The 25,252-nt window shown below is 44.9% G+C and overlaps 1 protein-coding gene across 2 annotated transcripts in view; it reads left to right on the top strand.

Annotated features, from left to right (window-relative positions):
* The window catches only part of SYCP1 (synaptonemal complex protein 1), a 433,751-nt gene extending 419,986 nt beyond the window's left edge, over nt 1-13,765 (top strand). For both annotated transcript variants that reach the window (XM_075850715.1, XM_075850716.1), the window contains exons 31-32: nt 11,285-11,371; nt 13,383-13,765. In XM_075850715.1, coding sequence (XP_075706830.1) covers nt 11,285-11,371; nt 13,383-13,526 — 231 coding nt within the window. In that variant the 3' untranslated portion in view covers nt 13,527-13,765. The remainder of the gene's footprint in view (nt 1-11,284; nt 11,372-13,382) is intronic.
* Nucleotides 13,766-25,252: the final 11,487 nt, after the last annotated feature.

The following is a 25,252-nucleotide window of genomic DNA, read 5'->3' as shown; positions in this document are numbered from 1 at the left end:
AAGTATTCAAAACAGCATTCACAAAGTGTTTTAGCCCTTTAGGCGTTTCACAGGAATTAAAGCAAAGTAGAGGTGAAATTTACAAATTTCATTTTTTTTCTTCAAAAATTCATTTCTAATAAATTTTTTATGTACCACAGAAGGTTTTACCCAAGAAATGCAACTCAATATTTATTGCCCAGATTCTGCAGTTTTTAGAAATATCCCACATGTGGCCCTAGTGTGATAATGGACTGAAACACAGGCCTCAGAAGCAAAGGAGCACTTAGTGGATTTTGGGCCTCCTTTTTTTAGAATATATTTTAGGTACCATGTCAGGTTTGAGGAGGTCTTGTGCTGCCAAAACAGTGGAAAACCCCCAAAAGTGACCCCATTTTGGAAACTATACCCCTCAATGAATTTATCTATGGGTATAGTTAGCATTTTGAACCAACAGTTTTTTTGCTAAGTTTATTTGAATTAGTATGTGAAGATGAAAATCTACTTCTTTGGTGAAAAAACGTAGAAATTTTAAATTTTTACAAGGAATAAAGTAGAAAAAACACCCCAACATATGTAAAGCAATTTCTTCCGATTATAGCAATACCCCATATGTGGTAATAAACTGCTGTTTGGACCCACAGCAGGCCTCAGAAGAGAAGGAGCACCATTTGGATTTCTGATTTTGCTGGAATAGTATTCAGTGCTGTGTCGCGTTTGCAATGCACTGGAGGGATGAAAACAGTGGAAACCCCCCAAAAGTGACCCCATTTTGGAAACTATACCCCTCAAGGAATTTATCTATGGGTATAGTTAGCATTTTGAACCCACAGTTTTTTTGCTAAGTTTATTTGAATTAGTATGTGAAGATGAAAATCTACTTTTTTGGTGAAAAAAGGTAGCCATTTTTTATTTTTACAAGGAATAAAGGAGAAAAAGCACCGCAACATTTGTAAAACAATTTCTCCTGATTACGTAAATACCCTATATGTGGTAATAAACTGCTGTTTGGACCCACACCGGGGCTTAGAAGGGAAGGAGCGCTATTTGGCTTTTGGAGCTCAAATTTAGCTGGAATAGATTTTGGGTGTCATGTCGAATTTGCAAAGCCCCTGAGAGACTGAAACAGTGGAAGCCCCCCAAAAGTAACCCCATTTGGGAAACTACACCACTTAAGGAATCTATCTAGGGGTATAGTGAGCATTTAGACCCCACACGTCTTTTTCAGAATTTATTAGAATTAGGGCGTGAAAATTAATATCAACATTATTTCCACTAAAATGTTGATTTTTTTCAATTTCACAAAGGATAAAGAAGAAAATGCACCCCAACATTTGTAAAGCAATTTCTCCCAAGTACGGCTATACCCCACATGTGGTCATAAATGTTTTTTCATTCGAAAGTAATTAACCCTTTACGAACTGATTCATGTTTTGCTTTTTCGTTTTTCCTTTCCGCTTTCCGAGAGCCACTACTTCTTTATTTTTCTGTCAATAGAGTGGTGTGAGGGCATATTTTTTGCGGGACGAGCTGTAGTTTTTATTGGTACCATTTTTTGGTACATAAGACTTTTTGAGCACTTTTTATTACATTTTTTGGGAGAGCCAGGGTGACCAAAAAAACGCGATTTTGCCGTTTAAAATTCTTTATTTTTCACGGCGTTTACCGTGTGAGTTAAATAATGGTATATTCTAATAGCTTGGACTTTTACGGACGCAGCAATACCAATTTTGTGTATTTTTTTACATTACTTTAGAGAAAAAATGTGAAAAGGGTTTCTTTTTGGACTTTAAATATTTATTTAATTTTTTCCACTGATAATAACTATTTACTTTTGTTTTTACATATTTTATTAGTCCCCCTGGGAGACTTGAACCAGCGATCGTTAGATCACTGGTAGAATACACTGCAATACTAATGTATTGCAGTATATTGTGATTTTTACAGGCTCCTGTAACAGCGTGATCGCTGTTTCTGTCCGTTAGTCCCGGGTATCAGCTGTAATACACAGCTCAGACCCGCAGCGTATGGCGCGGGCTCAGTGAGTGAGACGCTCCATATATCACCCCTCCACACCACGACATGCTATTAAGTAATGGTGCGCGAAGGGTTTAATGCGCAGCGGATGGTGCAGAGTGAAAATTAACATTTTCCACTGATGTGTCATTTTAGTGCACTATATGTTGTGCCCAGTTTGTGCCACAAATACCACATAAAATATTAACAGGGTTCTCCCGGGTATGGCGATGCCATATCGGTGGACGTAAACGGCTGTTTGGGCACGCTGTAGGGCTCAGAAGGGAGGGACGCCATTTGGCTTTTGGAGCGCATATTTTGCTTGGTAGTAGCCCTGGCGTTTTGCTGGTATTTCAGTTTATAATGCGGGGGCACATGTAGGCTGGGCAGAGTACATCAGGGGCATAATAAGAGGGTATAATAATGGGGTAAATAAATAATAATCCACAGATCTGTGGCTAGTGTCACACTTATAAATGGCGCCCGATCTTATCCGCTTTTGGAACACTCTGCACATTTTGCATCGCCATAATCTGGGAGCTGGAACTTTTTTATTTTTTCACCACCGGAGCCGTGTGAGGGCTTTTTTGTTGCGGGACAATCTGCAATTTTCATTGGTACCATTTTGGCGTACATGCGATTTTGTTGATCACTTTTTATTCAATTTTTCGGCAAGCAAGGTGACCAAAAAGCATCAATTCTGACAATGATTTTTATTTATTTTTGACGGCGTTTACCCTGGGCTATAAATGACTATTATACTTTATTCTGCGGGTCGGTATGATTACGGCGATACCATATGTATATACGTTTGTTTTATGTTTTGCAGCGTTTGCGCAATAAAATAACTTATTTAGAAAATAATTTATTTTTTGTGTCACCATATTCTGAGAGCCGTAACTTTTTTATTTTTCAGTCAAAAAAGCTGTGTAAGGGCTTGTTTTTTGCGGGATGGGTTGTAGTTTGTATCGGTACTATTTTGGCGTACATGCGACTTTTTGATCACTTTTTATTGTATATTTTGGGAGGGGTGGTGACCAAAAAAATAGAGATTCTGGCATTGTTTTTCGTTTATTTTTTATGCGGCGTTCACCGTGCGGGAAAAATAATATTATAGTTTTATAGTTGGGGTCGTTACGAACGCAGTGATACCAAATATGTGTACTTTATTTTTACGTATTCATTTTTTTCCTATAATAAAAGACTTATAATAGGAAAAAAAGCAGTTCTTGTTTATATCACTTATAACTTTTATTTTTACACTTTTTTTAAAACATTTTTATTCTTTTTTTTACTTTTTTCACTTGTCCCACTAGGGGACACTTAGACTTGCAGCTCTGATCGCTGCTGGAATACATTACACTACACACGTAGTGTAATGCATTCCAACTGTCATTGTGACGTGACAGTCACACTGACAGGAAGCCTACGACGACCACCCTCGGGGTGGTCCTCATAGGCTTCTGTACATGGCAACTCGGAAGCCATTGTCTGGCGTCCGGTTGCCATGGGTACCATCGCCAGCCCCCGTGATTTCACATGGGGTCTGCCGATCGGCGCTAAAGACCTTAATTGTGGCGTTCAAAATCGAGCGCCGCAATTAAGGGGTTAACTGCCGATATCAGCGGCGACAGGCCGCTGATCGGCAACGGGGAGAGCAGGGCTGACACCCTGCACAGTTAACCGCTGCTGCGGTGTAGCGCCGCGCGGCGGTTAACTGTCAAAGCACTGACGTTACTGTACGTCAAGGTGCGCGAACTTACTGCTCACCTTGACGTACAGTTACGTCATGGTGCGTTAAGGGGTTAAAGACTACATAGCTATAAGAAAATGTTGTATGTATGATAATATACCTCTAAATTTTACAGTGATACATAATACCACTAAACAAAGGCCAAATATCACTATACTGTTACTGAACAAAACCCAGTATACAAAGTACAATATTAGCCTTTATTCATTATTAAGATACTCTAGGTAATTCTTTGGCACCTAGCCTCCCCATGAAGTCCTCACAGACAATATGGAATGCCAAGCCCCCATCTACAGCTTCTACAAACCAGCATGTTTTGTAAAATGGTTTATCTTCATCCACCTGTACCTTTCTCAACCAATTGTCATCTTTACTCCCAAGAGTCGTGAGTTGTAATCTGGCACAAATGTGCCAATACAAGCAAATATTTATCAGATATGTATCTATACCTTCATAGGTCTCCAATTACACACAAATTGTCCAGTATTGTCCCCTGATGAACCAACTAGGTTGGGGAAACGCGTTGGGACGGTTATGAAGTGTCAGTGTTGTGGTTATTTTATGCAATATTTGGTGCTTAGAAACTACACTAATTGTGTGTGATAGAAGTTTTGGTATTCCTGGAGTTTGTCCATAGGCAGCGTATGGTACCCCACCATCTAGACATAATTTTCTGGATACTCCAGGTGATTATTGTGGATTGCTTATTTGATTCAACCCTGGTTGTGTCAGGGCTGTTTGTATTCAAAAGAATTTGAATACAAAAGAGTATTTGAATCTTAATAATGAAGAAAGGTTATGTTAATGAAGAGTTCCCACTCTGTGATACTACTTGTTTCTTTGAGGAACCCGCATATTCATTTCAGTGATAACAAGTCCAATATTACCAATGATATCACCAACCAAGAGACAAATAAGACATTTTACCACCACATAGTGACTGAATATTACCACCATACCGGTACTGATTAATACAGCCACATTATGACTACACATTACCACCACATAGTGACTGAATAACACCACTATACTGTTACTGAATAATACATCCTCATCATGATCACATATTACCACCACATAATGTCTTAATAAAACCACCGTACTGTTACTGTATATTACCAACACACCATGACTACATAATAACACCATATTGATACTAAATAATAGAGCCACACCATGACCACATATTACCACCACATGGTGACTTACCACCATACTGTTACTGAATAATACAGCCACAACATGACTACATATTACCACCTCATAGCAAATAAGTAATGCCACCATAATGTTACTGAATAATACAGCCACACCATGACCACATATTACCACCACAAATTGACTGAATAATATCATCATACTGTTACTGAATAATACCGCCAAACTATGACCACATATTACCACCACATAGTGTCTGAATAATATTACCATACTGTAATTGGATTTAAAACCACTATACAAAGACTAATATTACTAGCATGAAGTGACCATATAGTGGTAGATACCAGTTTTACACAGTTACATCCATTGACGCACAGGGGACGTCTTCTCTGATGCGAGTTGTTCACTTTTATTTTCTTTCCTCCACATAAATTTGCCATACATAGTGCCCCAGATGGTGGTAATTCCCATTTTGGTGCCACACACCGTAATAGTAACCCCTTTTTCTGCTCCATACAATAGTGCCCCCAAACAGTAATAATGTCCCCATTTGTGCCCCCACCCAGTAATAGTCCTCTGTGCACAGTTCCCGATGAACGACCTCTACCTCGGGATTGTTGGAACTACCAGGTGAAACGGAGGAGAACCGTGGATTAAACCCAAAATTACAAAAAAAAGGAGAGACCCCTGACGAGTTACTGACCCGGTTATTAAGGGAAAATTTGGCGAGGGGAATGAAAGAGATCCAATCAAATTGACAGTCAGAGACAAAACACCTTAAGTATTGTTCTAGAGATTGATTAGTCCTCTCCGTTTGGCCATTGGTTTCAGGATGGAAGGCAGAGGAGAAGGACAGATCAATCCCCAACTTCATACAGAAGGCTCTCCAAAACAATGAAACAAATTGTACCCCTCTGTCCGAAACAATATTGACCGGGACCCCATGGAGACGCAGGATGTGTTTGACAAACAAGGTAGCCAATGTTTTGGCGTTGGGTAGTTTCTTGAGGGGCACAAAGTGGCACATCTTACTGAAGCGGTCCACCACCACCCACACCACCGACTTGCCTTGGGATGGAGGCAAATCGGTGATAACGTCCATGGAGATATGTGTCCAAGGTCTCTGGGGAATGGGCAACGAATGCAGTAAGCCCGCTGGTCGGGACCTGGGAGTCATGGACCTAGCACAAACCTCACAAGCGGCGACGTAGGCCTTAACGTCTTTAGGCAACCCAGGCCACCAATAATTTCTGGTAATGAGGTGTTTGGTACCCAGGATGCCTGGATGACCAGATAGTGCGGAGTCATGATTTTCCCTAAGTACCCTTAGCCGGAATTGCAGGGGAACAAACAGCTTGTTCTCAGGAAGGTTCCCGGGAGCTGCACCTTGATCAGCAGCAATATCAGAGACTAAATCAGAATCGATCGAGGAAATGATTATACCTGGAGGCAAAATACAAGCAGGATCTTCCTCCGAAGGAGGGCTGGCCATGAAGCTACGTGACCGTGCATCAGCCTTAATATTTTTAGACCCAGCCCTATAGGTAACCAAAAAATTGAATCTGGTAAAAAATAACGCCCAACGAGCTTGTCTCGGGTTTAGCCTCCGGGCAGATTCTAGGAAAACCAGATTCTTGTGGTCGGTAAGGACCGTTACCTGGTGCCTAGCCCCCTCCAGGAAGTGGCGCCACTCTTCAAATGCCCATTTAATGGCTAAGAGTTCGCGGTTGCCAATATCATAGTTACTTTCAGTTGGCGAAAACTTCCTGGAGAAGTAGGCACAGGGGCGGAGATGGGTGAGGGACCTGGTACCCTGGGACAAGACAGCCCCCACTCCCACCTCAGATGCGTCAACTTCCACGATAAATGGCTCCATTTGGTTGGGCTGAACCAGCACCGGGGCCGAGACAATGCACTTCTTAAGGACCTCAAAAGCCTGGACAGCCTCAGGAGGCCAGTGGAGGAGATCAGCACCTTTGCGAGTGAGGTCCGTAAGGGGCTTAGCGATGACCGAGAAGTTAGCAATAAATCTCCTGTAATAATTAGCGAACCCCAAAAAACACTGTAACGCCTTCAGGGAGGCAGGTTGGACCCATTCCGCCACAGCCTGAACCTTGGCGGGGTCCATGCGGAATTCATGAGGAGTGAGGATTTGACCCAAAACTGGAATCTCCTGTACCCCAAAACACATTTTTCGGTTTTGGCAAACAGTTTATTTTCCCGAAGGACCTGGAGCACCTTCCTGACATGCTCAATGTGGGAGGACCAGTCCTTGGAAAACACCAGTATGTCATCAAGGTACACTACCAGAAAAATCCCCAGGTAATTTCTCAAAATCTCATTTATGAAATTCTGGAAGACCGCAGGGGCATTACACAACCCAAAGGGCATGACGAGGTATTCGAAATGGCCTTCGGGCGTGTTAAACGCAGTCTTCCACTCATCCCCCTCTTTGATGCGAATAAGGTTATACGCCCCCCGTAGATCCAATTTAGAAAACCATTGGGCCCCTGAACCTGATTAAAGAGATCAGGAATCAAAGGAAGGGGATACTGGTTCCTTACCGTGACCTTATTCAGGCTACGGTAGTCAATGCATGGCCTAAGACCACCATCCTTCTTCCCCACGAAGAAGAAGCCAGCACCTACCGGAGAAGAAGAGGGACGAATGTAACCCTTGGCCAGGGATTTCTGGATATACACTCTTATAGCTTCACGTTCGGGACAAGAAAGATTAAATATCCTACCCTTAGGAAGCTTAGCTCCTGGTACCAATTCGATAGCGCAATCGTATTCTCTATGAGGAGGTAACACTTCGGAGGCCTCCCTAGAGAAAACATCAGCGAAGTCCTGAACAAACTCGGGTAGCGTATTCGCCTCCTTAGGGGGAGAAATAGAATTAACAGAAAAACATGACGTACAACATTCATTACCCCATTTGGTTAGCTCCCCAGTATTCCAGTCAAACGTAGGATTATGCAACTGCAACCAGGGAAGACCTAGAACCAAATCGTACGATAATCGCTGCATCAACAGTACAGAGCATTGCTCCAAATGCATGGAGCCAACAAGGAGTTCAAAAACAGGAGTATGCTGTGTAAAATAACCATTAGCAAGAGGAGTCGATACCCACTACCGGGACAGGTTTAGGCAAATCAATCAGAGGCATAGCAAGGGACATAGCAAATTCCACAGACATGATATTAGTAGAGGACCCTGAATCCACGAAGGCACTGCCTGTAGCAGACCTACCACCAAAAGAGACCTGAAAGGGAAGCAAGATCTTAGTACGTTTCATATTTACGGGAAATACCTGTGCGCCCAAGTGACCTCCCCGATGATCACTTAGACGCGGAAGTTCTCTGGCTGCAATCTTACGCTTAGGACAGTTGTTCACTTGATGCTTGTCGTCCCCACAGTAGAAGCAGAGACCATTCTTCCTGCGGAATTCTCTACGTTTTTGGGGGGACACGGAGGCCCCGAGTTGCATAGGTATCTCTGAATCTTTCGGGGAGGAACGAAGCAACGGAGCTTCGGGAGGCATCATGGGGGAGTCGGAGGAGAAAACACATAAACGTTCACGTTGTCGTTCCCTGAGACGTCGGTCAAGTCGTACCGCTAAAGCCATAACCTGGTCTAGGGAGTCAGAAGAGGGATAGCTAACTAGCAGGTCCTTCAGAGCATTCGACAGACCCAACCTAAACTGGCACCTTAAGGCAGGGTCATTCCACCGAGAAGCTACGCACCACTTCCGAAAGTCAGAGCAATACTCCTCAACAGGTCTCTTACCCTGACTTAAGGTCACCAGCTGACTCTCGGCAAAGGCAGTCCTGTCAGTCTCGTCATAAATAAGTCCGAGAGCAGAAAAGAAACAATCAACGGAGGAAAGTTCAGGGGCGTCAGGAGCCAAGGAGAAGGCCCACTCTTGGGGCCCTTCCTGGAGTCGGGACATAATTTTACCCACCCGCTGGCTCTCAGAACCTGAGGAATGAGGCTTTAAACGAAAGTAAAGCCTACAACTCTCCCGAAAGGAGAGAAAAGCCCTCCGGTCCCCTGAGAACCGGTCGGGCAACTTGAGGTGGGGTTCAAGAGGTGCGGTGAGGGGAACTACCGGGGTAGCATCAGGCTGGTTGACCCTCTGAGCCAGGGCCTGGACCTGTAGGGAGAGACCCTGCATTTGCTGAGCCAGGGTCTCACGGGGATCCATAGTGGTGTCAGGGACCAGGGGTAGACTAGGTATGGGCTTGTGATTATGTAATGGCAGGGGGTAGGGAGACGGACAAGTGAGCCCTAATCTACCCGCCACTCTGTCCCTGCCTACTTGCAACGACCCGCCCTAGGCGACGGGGTACAACTGGGCGGCGGTCCCTGCGCTCAGTAAGTGCACGACAAACACGACAAACATACAAAGGAACACAAGCAAGGAAAAGGGGCCGTTGCCCACGGAAACACCGTGAGCAACCAGAGTGGTGAACGAGCCGAGTCAAGCCAGGAGTGTGCGAGGTACAAAACGAAAAGCAGAAGAGTAGTCGGTAAGCCAGGGTCTGTATGGAGCAGGATCAAAAATAGCAGGAGCTGTAGCTGGGCCAGGAAACCACAAGGAAAGAATCACAAGCACCGAGGGACAGGAAGTGCAGGCTTAAATAGACCGAGGGCGGGAGCTAGCTGAGTCTGGCCAGGTTACGATAGGCTCTCCCACTCCTAAGCCTGCCAGCCTGAATGGTGGAAGCAGGAGTCAGTCTCAGGGGTGTATTCTCAGGTGCTGACTGATTAATTCTGGGAGTTAACCCCGAATCTGTGCCTGGCAGATCCTTTACACCAATATAGTATTTAGGTCCCCTATATAGTATTAATGCCTTCATATAGAAGTTAGACCCCATATAGTAGTTAGGCCCCCAATACATTAGTTAGGTGCCCTCATACAGTAGTTAGGCCCCTATACCATAGTTAGGTGCCACCATATAGTAGTTAGGTGCCACCATATAGTAGTTAGGTGCCCCCATATAGTAGTTAGGTGCTCCCATATAGTAGTGAAGTGACCCATATAGTAGTTAGGTGCCCCTTATAGCAGTTAGGAGCCCCCATTTGGTAGTTAGGTCCCAATATAGTATTTAGGCCCCCAGATAGTAGCTAGGCCCCCATATAGTAGTTAAGTTCCCATGGAGTAGTTGAGCCGCACAGATAGTTGTTAGCCCTTCATATAGTAGTTAGGTCCCCTATATAGTATTAAGGCCTTCATATAGAAGTTAGATCCCCATATAGTAGTTAGGCCCCCCCATACATTAGTTAGGTGCCCCATACAGTATTTAGGCCCCTATACCAAAGTTAGGTGCCCCATATAGTAGTTAGGTTCCCATATAGTAGTTAGGTGGCATAATATGGTAGTTAGGCCCACATTTAGTAGTTAGGCTCCCAGATAGAAATTAGGATCTCATATAGAAGTTAGGCCTCCAAAATAGTAGGTTTCCATATAGTAGTTAGGCCCCCATATATTAGTTAGGTGCCACTATATAGTAGTTAGACCCATATAGTAGTTAGGCCCCCTCTATAGTAGGTAAGTGCCGCTATATAGTAGTAGTTTGGCCTCCCAGAGTGTAGTTGGGTTCCCATATAGAAGTTAGGTCCTATACAGTAGTTAGGTTTCCATATAGTAGTTACGCCCCCATATAGTAGTTAGGGCCCCCATATAGTAGTTAAGTTCTCATATAGAAGTTGGGCTCCCATACAGTAGCATGGTCCCCGTACAATGGTAAGGTCCCCCATATAGTAGTTATGTCCCCTATACAGTAGTTAGGTCCCCCATACAGTAGTTAGGTCCCCCATTTCGTTTTTAGCACCCCACCTACTTTGCAGCAATAAAATAAATAATGAAACTCTCTTAACCCCGCTCCTACGATGGGATGCTGGGTCTTCTGCGGGGTTGAGATATAACACTTACTAGAAGCAGCAGCAACATTTCTGTGTCTCTCTGCCTCTCTTTAACTCTGCTTTACCTCTCGTCCTCCCCTCTCCAGTGAGTGAGTGAACCTTTAGGAAGGAGGGGGTGGAGCCTGATAAGTGAAGAAAGAGACATTTTTCTCTAATAAGATATATCACAGAGTTTCTTCTATTCACTATAAAGTTAGAGGCCATTTAAATAATAATCCTGTCAGTGTATAATTGCCTAGAGAGTTGTCAGAAAGATATTAGTTGGTGGCAAACCATTGTTTGTCATCTCAAGTAGAGTACATTGGTTTTAATCATTTCAATTACTGGAGCTTAGTTTAAGAAGGAGACGTACTATTTGTGCAGTCCAACATACACCCAAAATGAAGTGCAAATGAATCCGCTTAACAATTTATGAGTGTTTGTTATATTTTATTCTATTTTATTTCAGGGAATATGTGGAAATGTGAGTGGTTTGAAGTCACTATATCATCTGTCTCACTCAACCCTTGATCACCACACCATAAATCCAAAAAAGGTATTTATTACTTTATATAATAAATTGAAATATTGCTTTTACAATTAAGTCAAATATTCTTGTACAATTTAGTTTGATCACATTTGCTTTTATATTTAATCTGTTGAGAAAGGAGATTCCCGCAGTATAATAATAAAGTTGCCCATAGAATTGAGATGTCAGGAAAACCAATAATTTCTACAAATCTTTGGACATTAAAGGGGTGGATGATCCCTTTAATTGTCCATGTTATTTCATACAGACAACAGATTAAGGCATCATGCACACACACGTATTTTTTCCCTCCCGTAAATACTGGCGTAAATACGGGTCCTTGGTCACACGTATTCGACCCGTATTCCACCAGTATTTACGGACCCGTGCCCGTAAATACGGGTCCGGTGTCACCAGTATTCCACACGTATTTACATGCACGTTTTCGCTGCAAAATTGCACTGCACTAATCGGCAGCCCCTTCTCTCTATCAGTGCAGGATAAAGAGAAGGGGCAGCCCTTTCCGTAGTAAAAGTAAAAGAAATTCATACTTACCCGGCCGTTGTCTTGGTGACGCGTCCCCCTTTCGACATCCAGCCCGACCTCCCTGGATGACGCGGCAGTCCATGTGACCGCTGCAGCCTGTGACTGGCCTGTGATTGGCTGCAGCGGTCACATGGGCTGAAACGTCATCCCGGGAGGCCGGACTGGAGGAAGAAGCAGGGAGTTCTGGGTAAGTATGAACTTATATTTTTTTTACACGTTGATCTATATTGTGATCGGAAGTCACTGTCCAGGGTGCTGAAAGAGTTACTGCCGATCGTTTAACTCTTTCCTTTCAGCACCCTGGACAGTGACTTTCCCCTGACGTCGCCTAGCAACGCTCCCGTAATTACGAGTGCACACACGTAGTCACCCGTAATTACGGGAGCCCCATAGACTTCTACGGGCCTGCCCGTGCCGTAATTACTGCCTGAAATAGGACATGTTCTATATTTTTCAACGGCACGGGCACCTTCCCGTAAGCATACGGGGAGGTACCCGTGGCCAATAGAAGTCTATGGGCCCGTAATTACGGGCCGTAATTACGGCCCGTGATTACGGGCGTTTTTACGTTCGTGTGCATGGGGCCTAACAACAGATTATCTGTCAAAATTGTAATCTGTTGCATTGGATTTTTTTTTTTCATCAATGGTTGTCTATGTAGGTCATTGTGTGAACAGGAGATCTATGGATAATCAGTCATTATATAAAGTTCTTTGGGGTTTTTTATGCATCCAACAGAAGTCCTGGCAGATGACCGATTGGTCGGTCATCTATTGACCACTTAAAATCTCATGTTAATGTTCATCTTAACTGGCGCCTCAGAATTTAATTCAAACAACAAGATGTTGCTAAGAGTAGAAAGCTAGATCCAGGGGGCTGTGTGGTGGGCTGATAGCACCCCTCTCTAAATGTAACTCTCAAAGTGCCCATACACATTAGATGACAGTCGCCGCACCTGCTGATCATCTAATGTGTATGGGGGTGTCCAGATGGGGGAGAGAAGGATTAGGCATAATGGATTTTAACATGCCCAATCATTAGTTTCCACGGCTGAGCCAAGCGTACATGTGTATGGGGGGTTGGGAGGAATAGCTATTGACCAATGAGCATCTAAAATGTATGGCCACCAGTTGAACAATGTCCATTGTTTAAAGTGCACCTGTCTGCTGTGCCTTTACAACCACAATTTGTAGATTACGGAGTTTGGGTAAGTGACAGGGAGCAGATACTTTAATCTGGGACAGCACTTAGTCACTTTGTTCTGATATTGTTATATTATTGGGCTTTGTCCAAGTACATACTGTAGACACCATTTTGTATTTAGTGTTCAACCCTTAGCAACAAAAACATCTTCTTGCAAGTATAGTTCTGTGCACCACCCACTCACATGATCCTGCAAACCATTTAATGCAAGACAAAATCTGGCTAACTTTACATATATGGTTTCATGCACATAATATATGCTTAACCTGCTGTGTTACTATGTTACTAGATTCTTATGGAAGCATCTTTGAAGTCCCCTGTTCCTGCCCTCAAAACTACAACTATAAAAAAGATGCGGGATGCTGGCTGGGCTGCCATTTCCAAAGTAGACAGAAGAAGGAAAATGAAAGCTGCTGAAAAAATATTTAGTTAAATAGTAAATATAGTTTGCATTGGTTTTTGTTACTTGTTTCCTTATATGTTTTTGAAGGTATTGATGAGTTATATCTTACATTTGTATCTTAAAGGCCATGAACACCTTTGAGGGCATTTTTTTTAATAAATAGATCAGTCAGTGTACTGTTGGAGATACAGCTGTTTGTATCCCCTATACAAAGCAGCTGTATCACTAGTTTTACATTGAATCAGTCAGTCCCGCGGATCTGACGGTTTCAGTGTCAGCGGGTCCTGCGTTTCTCTGACACGTAGGATCCACCTGTACTTGATAGTTTACAGGTGGATCCTGCATATCACCGACACGCAGGACCCACCGACACTAAACCTGTCAGGTCCGCGGGACTGACGGATTCAGTGTAAGGCAAGATTCACACGTTTGAGTCTATGGAGGGATCTGTGAAAAGGGAACAAAATAGAACATGTTCTATTTTTCATCGAACCCTTCACACGGTCCATTGAAATAAAGGCCGTGTGAATGGCCCCATTGAAATACATGCTTCCATGTGATAGCCGTTGTTTTAACGGCCGTCACACGGACGTACTCTACGTTCGTCTGAATTCGGCCTAAAGCGAACGATACAACTGTTTTGAATACAGAACAGCTCTATCTCCAAAAGTAAAATTATTTTTTATTACAAAGTTACACTAAACACATTGACTAATATATTTATTAAAAAAATAAAAAAGGTCAAAGATGTACATAGCCACAACTCTCGTTTCAGCAAACTTTTGACATGACAGAAGTTTTGATCGGTGGGTATCTTGAGTGCGGAGACCAACACTGATCGCTAAAATGAGCAGGCTGCGATTGGCAAACCTAGTATGCCTGAAGACCGGTTCACATAGAAAGTCTATTTGAGCCCATCTTCAAGCATACTAGAATTGACGTTCGCAGGCGAGGCGGAAAATCACTCGGTAGAGCGCTTCTGCCTGTTCGTTTTAGCAATTGGTGGGAGTCTCTGTACCCGGACCTCACCGATCAAAACTTTTGACGTGTCACTGTGACATGTCAAATGTTTGCTGTGGCAGTTACTCTTTAAGAAGTTGTATTATAGTATATAGTATAGGATGTTTTGATATTGTCTCTAAGTAACCTCCATTAGAGTGCACTTTCATAAGTTCTTTCTTTAAAGGGTAACTAAACTTTTAAAAAACTTTTGACATGTCATAGTCACATGTCAGAAGTTTTGATCGGTGGTGGTCTGAGTACTGAGACCCTCTGATCGCTAAAACAAAGTGGCAGAAGCGCTCAGGTGAGCGCTGTCCTGTTATGTTTCTGATCGGATTAGGAACTCTTAGGCTGGATTCACACGAGCATGTTACATCCGCAATGGACAGAACGTATTTCAGCCGCAAGTCCCGGACCGAACACACTGCAGGGAGCCGGGCTACTAGCATCATAGTTATGTACGATGCTAGGAGTCCCTGCCTCGCTGCAGGACAACTGTCCCGTACTGTAATCATGTGAACTGTGCTCGTGTGAATCCAGCCTTAGACTTTCTATTGATTCATTTTAGCAATCGATTGGGGTCTCAGTGCTCAGACCCCCACCAATCAAAATTTCTAACATGTCACTATGTCATGTCAAAAGTTTTTCAAAAGTTTAGTTATCCTTTAAAGAGGTTATTTAGGATTAGAAAAATAGTGTATGTTTTTTCCAGAAACAGTGCTAATCTTGTCCATAAGCTGTCTGGTGCGGCCGCTCATCCCTATTAAAGCGAATGAGGCTAAGCTGCAATACCAAACACGGACCATGGACAAGAGTGGCACTGTTTCTGGAAATAAGCATACCCTAGTTTATATTCTTGGATTCTCCTTATTTAAGTATGGATTCCCTATATATTTAATCCGCAATACAATGATTGTATTGAAGGCAAATAATGTAATAGATACTGTATTACAAATAACTTTACAGTATATAAGGCAATCCAAATATACTTAGTCTTGAAATGCCAGGTAAGGATGTTATTTCCTTAGTGCCAGTGATTGACTGCGGTGGTCAAGTGATGTGTTGTCACAACACATGGCATTTTGAGCACAGAATTTATGGTAGGAGAAGCAGTGGGTTGTGGAGGTGGAAGTGTTTTTTAAGACTGCAAGTATATTTGAAAGATTGTTATTTTCTTACAGCAGACACAGTAAAGAGGTTTTATGAATTTAACCTAAATATCAAACACAAACTTTTAATTATTTTTTTGGTTTCAGAAAAAAAGATAAAATTGTCCAACCCAAGCAAACAATGATCCTTATGGCCAACTCACCTTGTTAATTAGTTGTCATAACTGTCTTAGTTTGATTTCTAACATTACATCTAGGTTGCATTCTGTCATTTGTAACCTTTTATTATGATGCTGTTTTAATGATAGACAGACTTGTGCTTGTTGTTTTTGAGCATGAGAAACCGTTTTAGACATGCTAAGTGTATTTAATAGCAGTAAATTGATTTCTGTGTCGTTCAAATGGTTTGATATTTATTGCAAGAGAAGCCCAATATATAACAATTCTGTATGGCATAGAAACATACTCTTAAGGTTGCACATTAAAATAATTAGGCCTCAAATATATGTCAAAACTGGCTTAGAGCAAAACTGGCCTTGATGCCCATAGCAACAATTAAGGTAAGGTCTCCGTCATAATTTCTTAAACTGCTCTGGGAAAATTAAAGCTGCACTGTGATTGGTTGCTATGGGAAACAAGTCAGTCTTACTCTAAGGCCCCTTGCACACGTCAGTATTTTTCATCCGTAATTACGGTCTGTAATTACGGATCGTAATTACGGACTCATTAATTTTTATGGGCTACGGACACCTTTCCGTATTTTTACGAATGGATGTCCGTGCTGTAGAAATTATAGGACATATCCTTTTTTTGTCGGTAATTACGGCACGGACTCAACCAAAGAAGTCTATTGTCGCTTCCGTAATTACGGACGGTTACGGATATGTAGCCGTCCGTAATTACGGAAGCATTTCTATGCGACACCAGGGGATTACCCTACATTTCTCCTTGTTTTTTTGTGGATCCGTAAATACAGATGCACTATGGACCGTATTTACGGACACCCTTCCGTATAAGTGGATGATTTATGGACGACTACGGATCTGTATTTACGGACAGTATTTACGGATGGATGACAAATACGGTCGTGTGCAAGGGGCCTTAGACAGTTTTAATAACCTGTTAGGGCCTGTTCACATCAGCGTGGGGTTTTACGTTGAGGGGTTCCGTCTGAGCTTTTCGTCGGGGGAACCCCTCAACGTAAAGGCAAATGGAAACCATAGCTTCTGTTTGAAACACCATTGATCTCAATGCTGACAGACACTTTGCTAATGGTTTCCGTTTGTCACCGTTGTGAAAGGTTTCCGTTTTTTTGACGGAATCAATAGCACAGTCGACTGGTGTTTCAATGCTATTTTAAACGGAAGCTGTGGTTTCCATTTGCCTTTCCGTTGAGGGGTTCCCCCGACGGAAAGCTCAGACGGAACCCCTCAACGGAAACCAACGCTGATGGGAACACAGCCTAAATTATACCTAATTAATCTATGTGTGATAAATACATTCAGTTGAGAATATATGTTGTTTGTTAGTATTTCACAAGCAGAGCTTACTTTTCAGTATAAAATTATTAAGTTTAATAACCTTTTGCAAAATAAGTGTAGGATGAGCCCTTAGTGTAACAAGGGGTATTATACCCCACTGGGGTAAGAATAAGACATAATTGGCAATATGGGCAGCTCCCAAATTCTGCTTGCAGGCTAAACTATAAATACTGTATACAGCATTTAATTAATCAACCGAAAACATACGGTTTCAAACCATTTAATAAAACATCACTTCTTTATTGCTTACATTTAAAATGGATAAACAACATACAATTTACACATGAGGAATCATCCACAGTGGCACTGACCCCATACAACCACCACTGTGCAACCAATAGAACCCAGGGCCCATTGTATAACATCCAAACAGCTGTTAAGCACTCTATTGAACAGGTCCTAAAGGGAATACCAATCTATCTAGCAAACAACATGTAGGCTACATTCACACGACAGTGAAAAAATATGGCCATTAAAAACTGATCAACTGTCAGTTTTGCATGGCCGTTTTGGATCAGCGTGTCTCCATATATTCATCCATTTCCAGTCCGTATTTCCGCTTTTAATGGCTGTTTGTCATCCTTTTGCCATCTGTTTTTCACGGCCGTTAAAAAAAAAAAAAAAAGGATGAAAGGATTTTTTTTTTCTGTCCCAACCCCATGAAATCACCACAGTGCCCATGTAGATAGTGCTTGCTGCAATGTCCCTGTAGAGAGTGCCATGGTGCTCACTGTAGATAATGCCCACATAGGGCCAGTGCCCACATAGTGCCACGCCCACTGTATATAGTGCCACAGTGCCCATATAAAGTGCCAGTGCCCACATAGTACCACAGTGCCCACTATAGATAGTGCCACAGTGCCCACATAGTACCACATTGCCCACATATAAAGTGACATAGTGCCCACATATAGAGTGCCAGTACCCACATAGTGCCACAGTGCCTATTGTAGCTAGTGCCACAGTGACCATTTAGATAGCGCCACAGTGTCCCCTGTAGATAGTGCCACACCCCCATATAGAACACCCCCTGTAAATAGCACCCCCTGTAGACTGCACACCCCCCTGTAGATAGCACCCCCCCCTCCCCTGTAGATAGCTCCACTCTAGCTTACTGTATCAGCTGAATCACTCTGGCCGGGGATTCCTCATAGACGGAGCCCCTGACGTCTCTGTCCATATATGGACAGTGACGTCAGGAGAGCGGAATCCCCTGCCAGAGCGGGCTGGAGATTCTGCTCTAGGAGTAACACCTTGACGTCACTGTCCATATATTGATAGTGACCGCGGGGGCTTCTCCAGGAGCGAATTCCCTGCCAGAGCGGGGTCTGGCCGTCGGGGATTCCACTCCTACAGGGAGCTACAGTGGCGCTCTATCTACGGGGGATGGGCGTGGGGCTTGCTATCTTCAGGCAGAGATCTTACGATGCTCTGGCCGGGGATTAAATTGTTGAATGCCTGACATCACTGTCCTTCTATGGACAGTAATATCAAGGGCTTCCCCAGGTTCAGCGCTCAAAGTAGCGCTGTGTGCGGGGACTCCTCGGCCAGGGTCAGTTTTTACCGGCCGTTACAAGGATTGTTTCCTAAAAAACGTCCGGTAATAACTTATCCATTGACTTCTGTGGGAGCCGTCTGGCCGTAAAAATTGCCAAAAATAGGACATGTCCTATTTTGTTACGGCCAATATTCACGGGCCGTTAAAAAACGGCCATGTTAATACACCCATAGAACGTCATTGTTCAGAAAACGGGCGTATGAATGTAGCCTTAGCCTGTGTTCACGCGGCTTATTTTCAGGTTTATTTCGGAGCGTAAATCGCTTGTATTATGCTCCAAAATACACTTGAAATATGCCTGCAGTTTAATATTGACTTCAAAAGTAAATACAATGTGTATTTCATATGAGGCATATTTTTACGCTGCTGAATTAAAAAAACGCATCGTAAAAATATACTTCGTAAAAATAAGTGGTATGTCACTTCTTGAGGCTTTCTTGGAGCTGATTTTCTATTGACGCTACATAAAACGCCTAAAAATATACGCTTCAAAATACGCTTGCAAACGCTTTTAAAATCAGCTGCAAAAATGCCTACATTCAGAGGCTCATTTCTCTTGAAATCAGCCTCGTATTTTTCAGCCTCAAAACATATGCCATGTGAACATATCCCAACACAAGCAGTAAATGCACTACAGGTCTTTCTCAATTAATTAGGCTATCATCAAAAAGTTAATTTATTTCAGTAGTTAAATTCAAAAAGTGAAACTTATATTATATAGTTTCATTACACACAGAGTGATCTATTTCCAGCATTTTTTTTCTTTTAATGTTGAAGATTATGGCTAACAGTTAATGAAAACCCCAAATTTAGTCTCTCAGAAAATTATAATATTATATAAGCCCAATTTCAAAAATTATTTTTAACCCCTTCAGGACGCAGCCTGTTTTGGCCTTGTGGCACAGCCGATTTTTTCAAATATGTCATCATTTTATGTAGTAATAACTTGGGAAAGCTTTTACCTATCCAAGCGATTCTGAGGTTTTCTCGTGATATATTGTACTTTATTAGTGGAAAAAATTGGTCGATAAATGCAATATTTATTCGTGAAAAACACCAAAATGTAGAGAAAATTTGCAAAACTTTGCATTTTTCTAAATGTAAATGGATCTGCTTGTAAAACAGATAGTAATACCACACAAAATAGTCACTAGTTAACATTTCCCATATGTCTATTTTATGTTTGCATCTTTTTTGAACTTCCTTTTATTTTACTAGGGCGTTACAGGGTTTAGAACAGGGGTCTCAAACTCGGCCGGGTAAGTGGGCCGCATATAGAAAAAATGGGAAGTTGACGGGCCGCATTACTTTCAAATTTGATACAATACAAAATTATTGTTAATCAATTAGTTATTTGAACTACTATAATACTACATTACTATATTAATAGCGCTAGGTTTAAAATTTGAGATATTTCTCCTCGTGCTTATTTCAACAATCCAGCTTTCCAGTTTAAGTGTCGCTAAATGCAGTCCGGCGGCTCAGTTAGCACACGTCAAGATTGGCAGTGCCCTCTGTGGATAATGCAACACACCCCTAGATAAGGCCACAGTGCCCTCTGTAGATAAGGCCACAGTGCCCTCTGTAGATAAGGCCACAGTGCCCTCTGTAGATAAGGCCACAGTGCCATCTGTAGAGAAGGCCACAGTGCCCTCTGTAGAGAAGGCCACAGTGCCCTCTGTAGAGAAGGCCACAGTGCCCTCTGTAGAGAAGGCCACAGTGCCCTCTGTAGAGAAGGCCACAGTGCCCTCTGTAGAGAAGGCCACAGTGCCCTCTGTAGAGAAGGCCACAGTGCCCTCTGTAGAGAAGGCCACAGTGCCCTCTGTAGAGGCTGCCCCAGTGCCCTCTGTAGAGGCTGCCCCAGTGCCCTCTGTAGAGGCTGCCCCAGTGCCCTCTGTAGAGGCTGCCCCAGTGCCCTCTGTAGGGGCTGCCCCAGTGCCCTCTGTAGAGGCTGCCCCAGTGCCCTCTGTAGAGGCTGCCCCAGTTCCCTCTGTAGAGGCTGCCCCAGTGCCCTCTGTAGAGGCTGCCCCAGTGATGTCAGGGGCTTGCTCAGAGCTGGAGTCCCAGAGCAGAGAGCTAGTAGGCTCTTCCTGGGACTCCAGCTGTGCTCCTGACATCACTGGGACTCCTGCTCTGGGGAAGCCCCTGACATCGCTGTTCATATGTGGACAGCGATGTCAGGGAATTCCACAGAGTCCCGGAGCAGAGCCGACACCAGCGCTCTGCTCCACTCTGGGCAGGAACCTGACACACTGTCCATATATGGGCAGCGATGTCAGGGAATTCCACAGAGTCCCGGAGCAGAGCCGACACCAGCGCTCTGCTCGGGACTCCGGCTCTGGGGAAGCCCCAGACATCGCTGTTCATACGTGGACAGCGATGTCAGGGAATTCCACAGAGTCCCGAAGCAGAGCCGACACCAGCGCTCTGCTCGGGACTCCGGCTCTAGGGAAGCCCCAGACATCGCTGTTCATATGTGGACAGCGATGTCAGGGAATTCCACAGAGTCCAGGAGCAGAGCCGACACCAGCGCTCTGCTCCGCTCTGGGCAGGACCCTGACACACTGTCCATATATGGGCAGCGATGTCAGGGAATTCCACGTAGTCCCGGAGCAGAGCCGACACCAGCGCTCTGCTCGGGACTCCGGCTCTGGGGAAGCCCCAGACATCGCTGTTCATATGTGGACAGCGATGTCAGGGAATTCCACAGAGTCCCGGAGCAGAGCCGACACCAGCGCTCTGCTCCACTCTGGGCAGGAACCTGACACACTGTCCATATATGGGTAGCGATGTCAGGGAATTCCACAGAGTCCCAGAGCAGAGCCGACACCAGCGCTCTGCTCCGCTCTGGGCAGGACCCTGACACACTGTCCATATATGGGCAGCGATGTCAGGGAATTCCACAGAGTCCCGGAGCAGAGCCGACACCAGCGCTCTGCTCGGGACTCCGGCTCTGGGGAAGCCCCAGACATCGCTGTTCATATGTGGACAGCGATGTCAGGGAATTCCACAGAGTCCCGAAGCAGAGCCGACACCAGCGCTCTGCTCGGGACTCCGGCTCTAGGGAAGCCCCAGACATCGCTGTTCATATGTGGACAGCGATGTCAGGGAATTCCACAGAGTCCAGGAGCAGAGCCGACACCAGCGCTCTGCTCCGCTCTGGGCAGGACCCTGACACACTGTCCATATATGGGCAGCGATGTCAGGGAATTCCACGTAGTCCCGGAGCAGAGCCGACACCAGCGCTCTGCTCGGGACTCCGGCTCTGGGGAAGCCTCAGACATCGCTGTTCATATGTGGACAGCGATGTCAGGGAATTCCACAGAGTCCCGGAGCAGAGCCGACACCAGCGCTCTGCTCGGGACTCCGGCTCTGGGGAAGCCCCAGACATCGCTGTTCATATGTGGACAGCGATGTCAGGGAATTCCACAGAGTCCCGGAGCAGAGCCGACACCAGCGCTCTGCTCCACTCTGGGCAGGAACCTGACACACTGTCCATATATGGGTAGCGATGTCAGGGAATTCCACAGAGTCCCGGAGCAGAGCCGACACCAGCGCTCTGCTCCGCTCTGGGCAGGACCCTGACACACTGTCCATATATGGGCAGCGATGTCAGGGAATTCCACAGAGTCCCGGAGCAGAGCCGACACCAGCGCTCTGCTCGGGACTCCGGCTCTGGGGAAGCCCCAGACATCGCTGTTCATATGTGGACAGCGATGTCAGGGAATTCCACAGAGTCCCGAAGCAGAGCCGACACCAGCGCTCTGCTCGGGACTCCGGCTCTAGGGAAGCCCCAGACATCGCTGTTCATATGTGGACAGCGATGTCAGGGAATTCCACAAAGTCCAGGAGCAGAGCCGACACCAGCGCTCTGCTCCGCTCTGGGCAGGACCCTGACACACTGTCCATATATGGGCAGCGATGTCAGGGAATTCCACGTAGTCCCGGAGCAGAGCCGACACCAGCGCTCTGCTCGGGACTCCGGCTCTGGGGAAGCCCCAGACATCGCTGTTCATATGTGGACAGCGATGTCAGGGAATTCCACAGAGTCCCGGAGCAGAGCCGACACCAGCGCTCTGCTCCGCTCTGGGCAGGAACCTGACACACTGTCCATATATGGGTAGCGATGTCAGGGAATTCCACAGAGTCCCGGAGCAGAGCCGACACCAGCGCTCTGCTCCGCTCTGGGCAGGACCCTGACACACTGTCCATATATGGGCAGCGATGTCAGGGAATTCCACAGAGTCCCGAAGCAGAGCCGACACCAGCGCTCTGCTCGGGACTCCGGCTCTGGGGAAGCCCCAGACATCGCTGTTCATATGTGGACAGCGATGACAGGGAATTCCACAGAGTCCAGGAGCAAAGCCGACACCAGCGCTCTGCTCCGCTCTGGGCAAGACCCTGACACACTGTCCATATATTGGCAGCGATGTCAGGGAATTCCAGAGTCTCGGAGCAGAGCCGATACTAGCGGCTCTGTGTCCCGCGGGCCGCAGATGACAGCCCCAGGGGCCGCATGCAGCCCGCGGGCCGCGTGCTTGAGACCCCTGGTTTAGAACTTTAGTAGCAATTTCTCACGTTTTCAAGAAAATTTCAAAAGGCTATTTTCACAGGTATCAGTTTTAGTTCTGAAGTGGTTTTGAGGGCCTTATATATTAGAATCCCCAATAAATCACCCCATTTTAACTTCACCCCTCAAAGTATTCAAAACAGCATTCAGAAAGTTTCTTAAACCTTTAGGCGTTTCACAGGAAATGAAGCAAAGTAGAGGGGAAATTTGCCAATTTCATTTTTTTTGCCGAAATTCATTTGTAATACATTTTTTTTCTGTAACACAGAAGGATTTACCAGAGAAACGCAAATCAATATTTATTTCCCAGATTCTGCAGTTTTTAGAAATATCCCACATGTGGCCCTAGTGTCCTAATGGACTGAAACACTGGCCTCAGAAGCAAAGGTGCACCTAGAGGATTTTGGGGCCTCCTTTTTTTTTAGATTATATTTTAGGCACCATGTCAGGTTTGAAGAGGTCTTGTAGTGCCAAAACAGTGGAAACCCCCCAAAAGTGACCCCATTTTAGAAACGACACCCATCTAGGAATTTATCTAGGGGTATAGTTAGCATTTTGACCCCACAGGTATTTTGCTATATTTATTAGAGTTAGTCTGTGAAAATGAAAAATCTCCTTTTTTCTGAAAAAACATAGAAATTTGTAATATTTACAAGGAATACAGAAGAAAATGCACCCTAACATTTGTAAAGCATCTTCTCTCGGAAATATCCCATATGTGGTAATAAACTGCTGTTTGGACCCACGGCAGCGCTCAGAAGGGAAGGAGTGCCATTTGGATTTTGGAGCGCAGATTTTGCTGGATTGGTTTTCAGTGTCATGTCGCATTTGGAATGCACAGAAGGGACCAAAACAGTGGAAACACCCCAAAAGTACCCCATTTGGGGAACTACACCCCTCAAGGAATTTTTCTAGAGGTATAGTTAGCATTTTGTCCACTAAAATGTTGCATTTTTTAAATTTTTACTACTTTTACAAAGAAAAAACTATCTGTTCCAAAAAAATTTTTTGTATCAACACATTCTGAGAGCCATAACTTTTTTTTTTTTTGGTCGATGGAGCGGTCAGAGGGCTTATTTGTGGCGGTACGAGCTGTAGTTGGGGGTAATGGGTCCACACCCCGCGCCGTGACAGTACGCTCAGGCCATCGACCCCGCTGGTCAATTTAAAGGCCTGTCATCCTCCCATGCCATGCAGGCGGACCTGCAGGATCTGCGAGCACGACAACTTCTTGTGGCAGTAGACTCCATGGCGCAACAGCTAGGGGAGTTAGCTGCTTCCTTCCCTGCTTCAGTTCAAGCTCCTCCGATTGATCCTCCTGCTACACCTCCTGACAGCTCCGGTACTGATCCGCGTTTCTCTTTGCCATTGCCACCTCGTTTTCATGGAGACGCAAGTACGTACAGGGGATTTCTTAACCAGTGTAATATCCACTTTACCCTGCCCTACCCTTCATTATCTCCCTACTTGCCGGCAAGGCTCTGGCATGGGCCAACCCAATCTGGGAACGACAGGGACCCGAGACTTCCAGGAGTTCTTGCGGATATTCCGTACCGTGTTCGAGGAGCCTGTACGAGTCTCGTCTGCAGCCACTGCTATGTTGAACCTTCGCCAGGAGGACGCCCCCGTGTGCGTATACACCATCCATTTCCGGACCCTGGCAGGAGAACTGTCCTGGAACAATGAGGCACTGGCAGCTTCCTTCTGGCATGGTCTATAATCCGTGATCAAGGACGAACTTGCTGCTCTGGATCTACCGTCTTCCTTGGACGACTTGATTCTACTTGCCACTCGAGTGGACATAAGGCTCAGAGAGAGGTCCCAAGAAGTGCGACAAGAGAGACGACTTCCTAGACTGGCGCCTAACTTCCAGCAACCCCTCTTGCCTTCTTCTTCTGCTTCACACGAGGTCCCGATCCAGGTGGATCGGCTCAAGCTGACAGTACAGGAGAAACCGTGCAGGCGCACCTCTGGAC

Source organism: Rhinoderma darwinii, chromosome 2 (assembly GCF_050947455.1).
Source record: "Rhinoderma darwinii isolate aRhiDar2 chromosome 2, aRhiDar2.hap1, whole genome shotgun sequence".
In the NCBI taxonomy this organism is placed as follows: Eukaryota; Metazoa; Chordata; class Amphibia; order Anura; family Rhinodermatidae; genus Rhinoderma; species Rhinoderma darwinii.
Note: the sequence above shows the minus strand (reverse complement) of the source record. Positions and strands in the feature narration are given on the sequence as shown.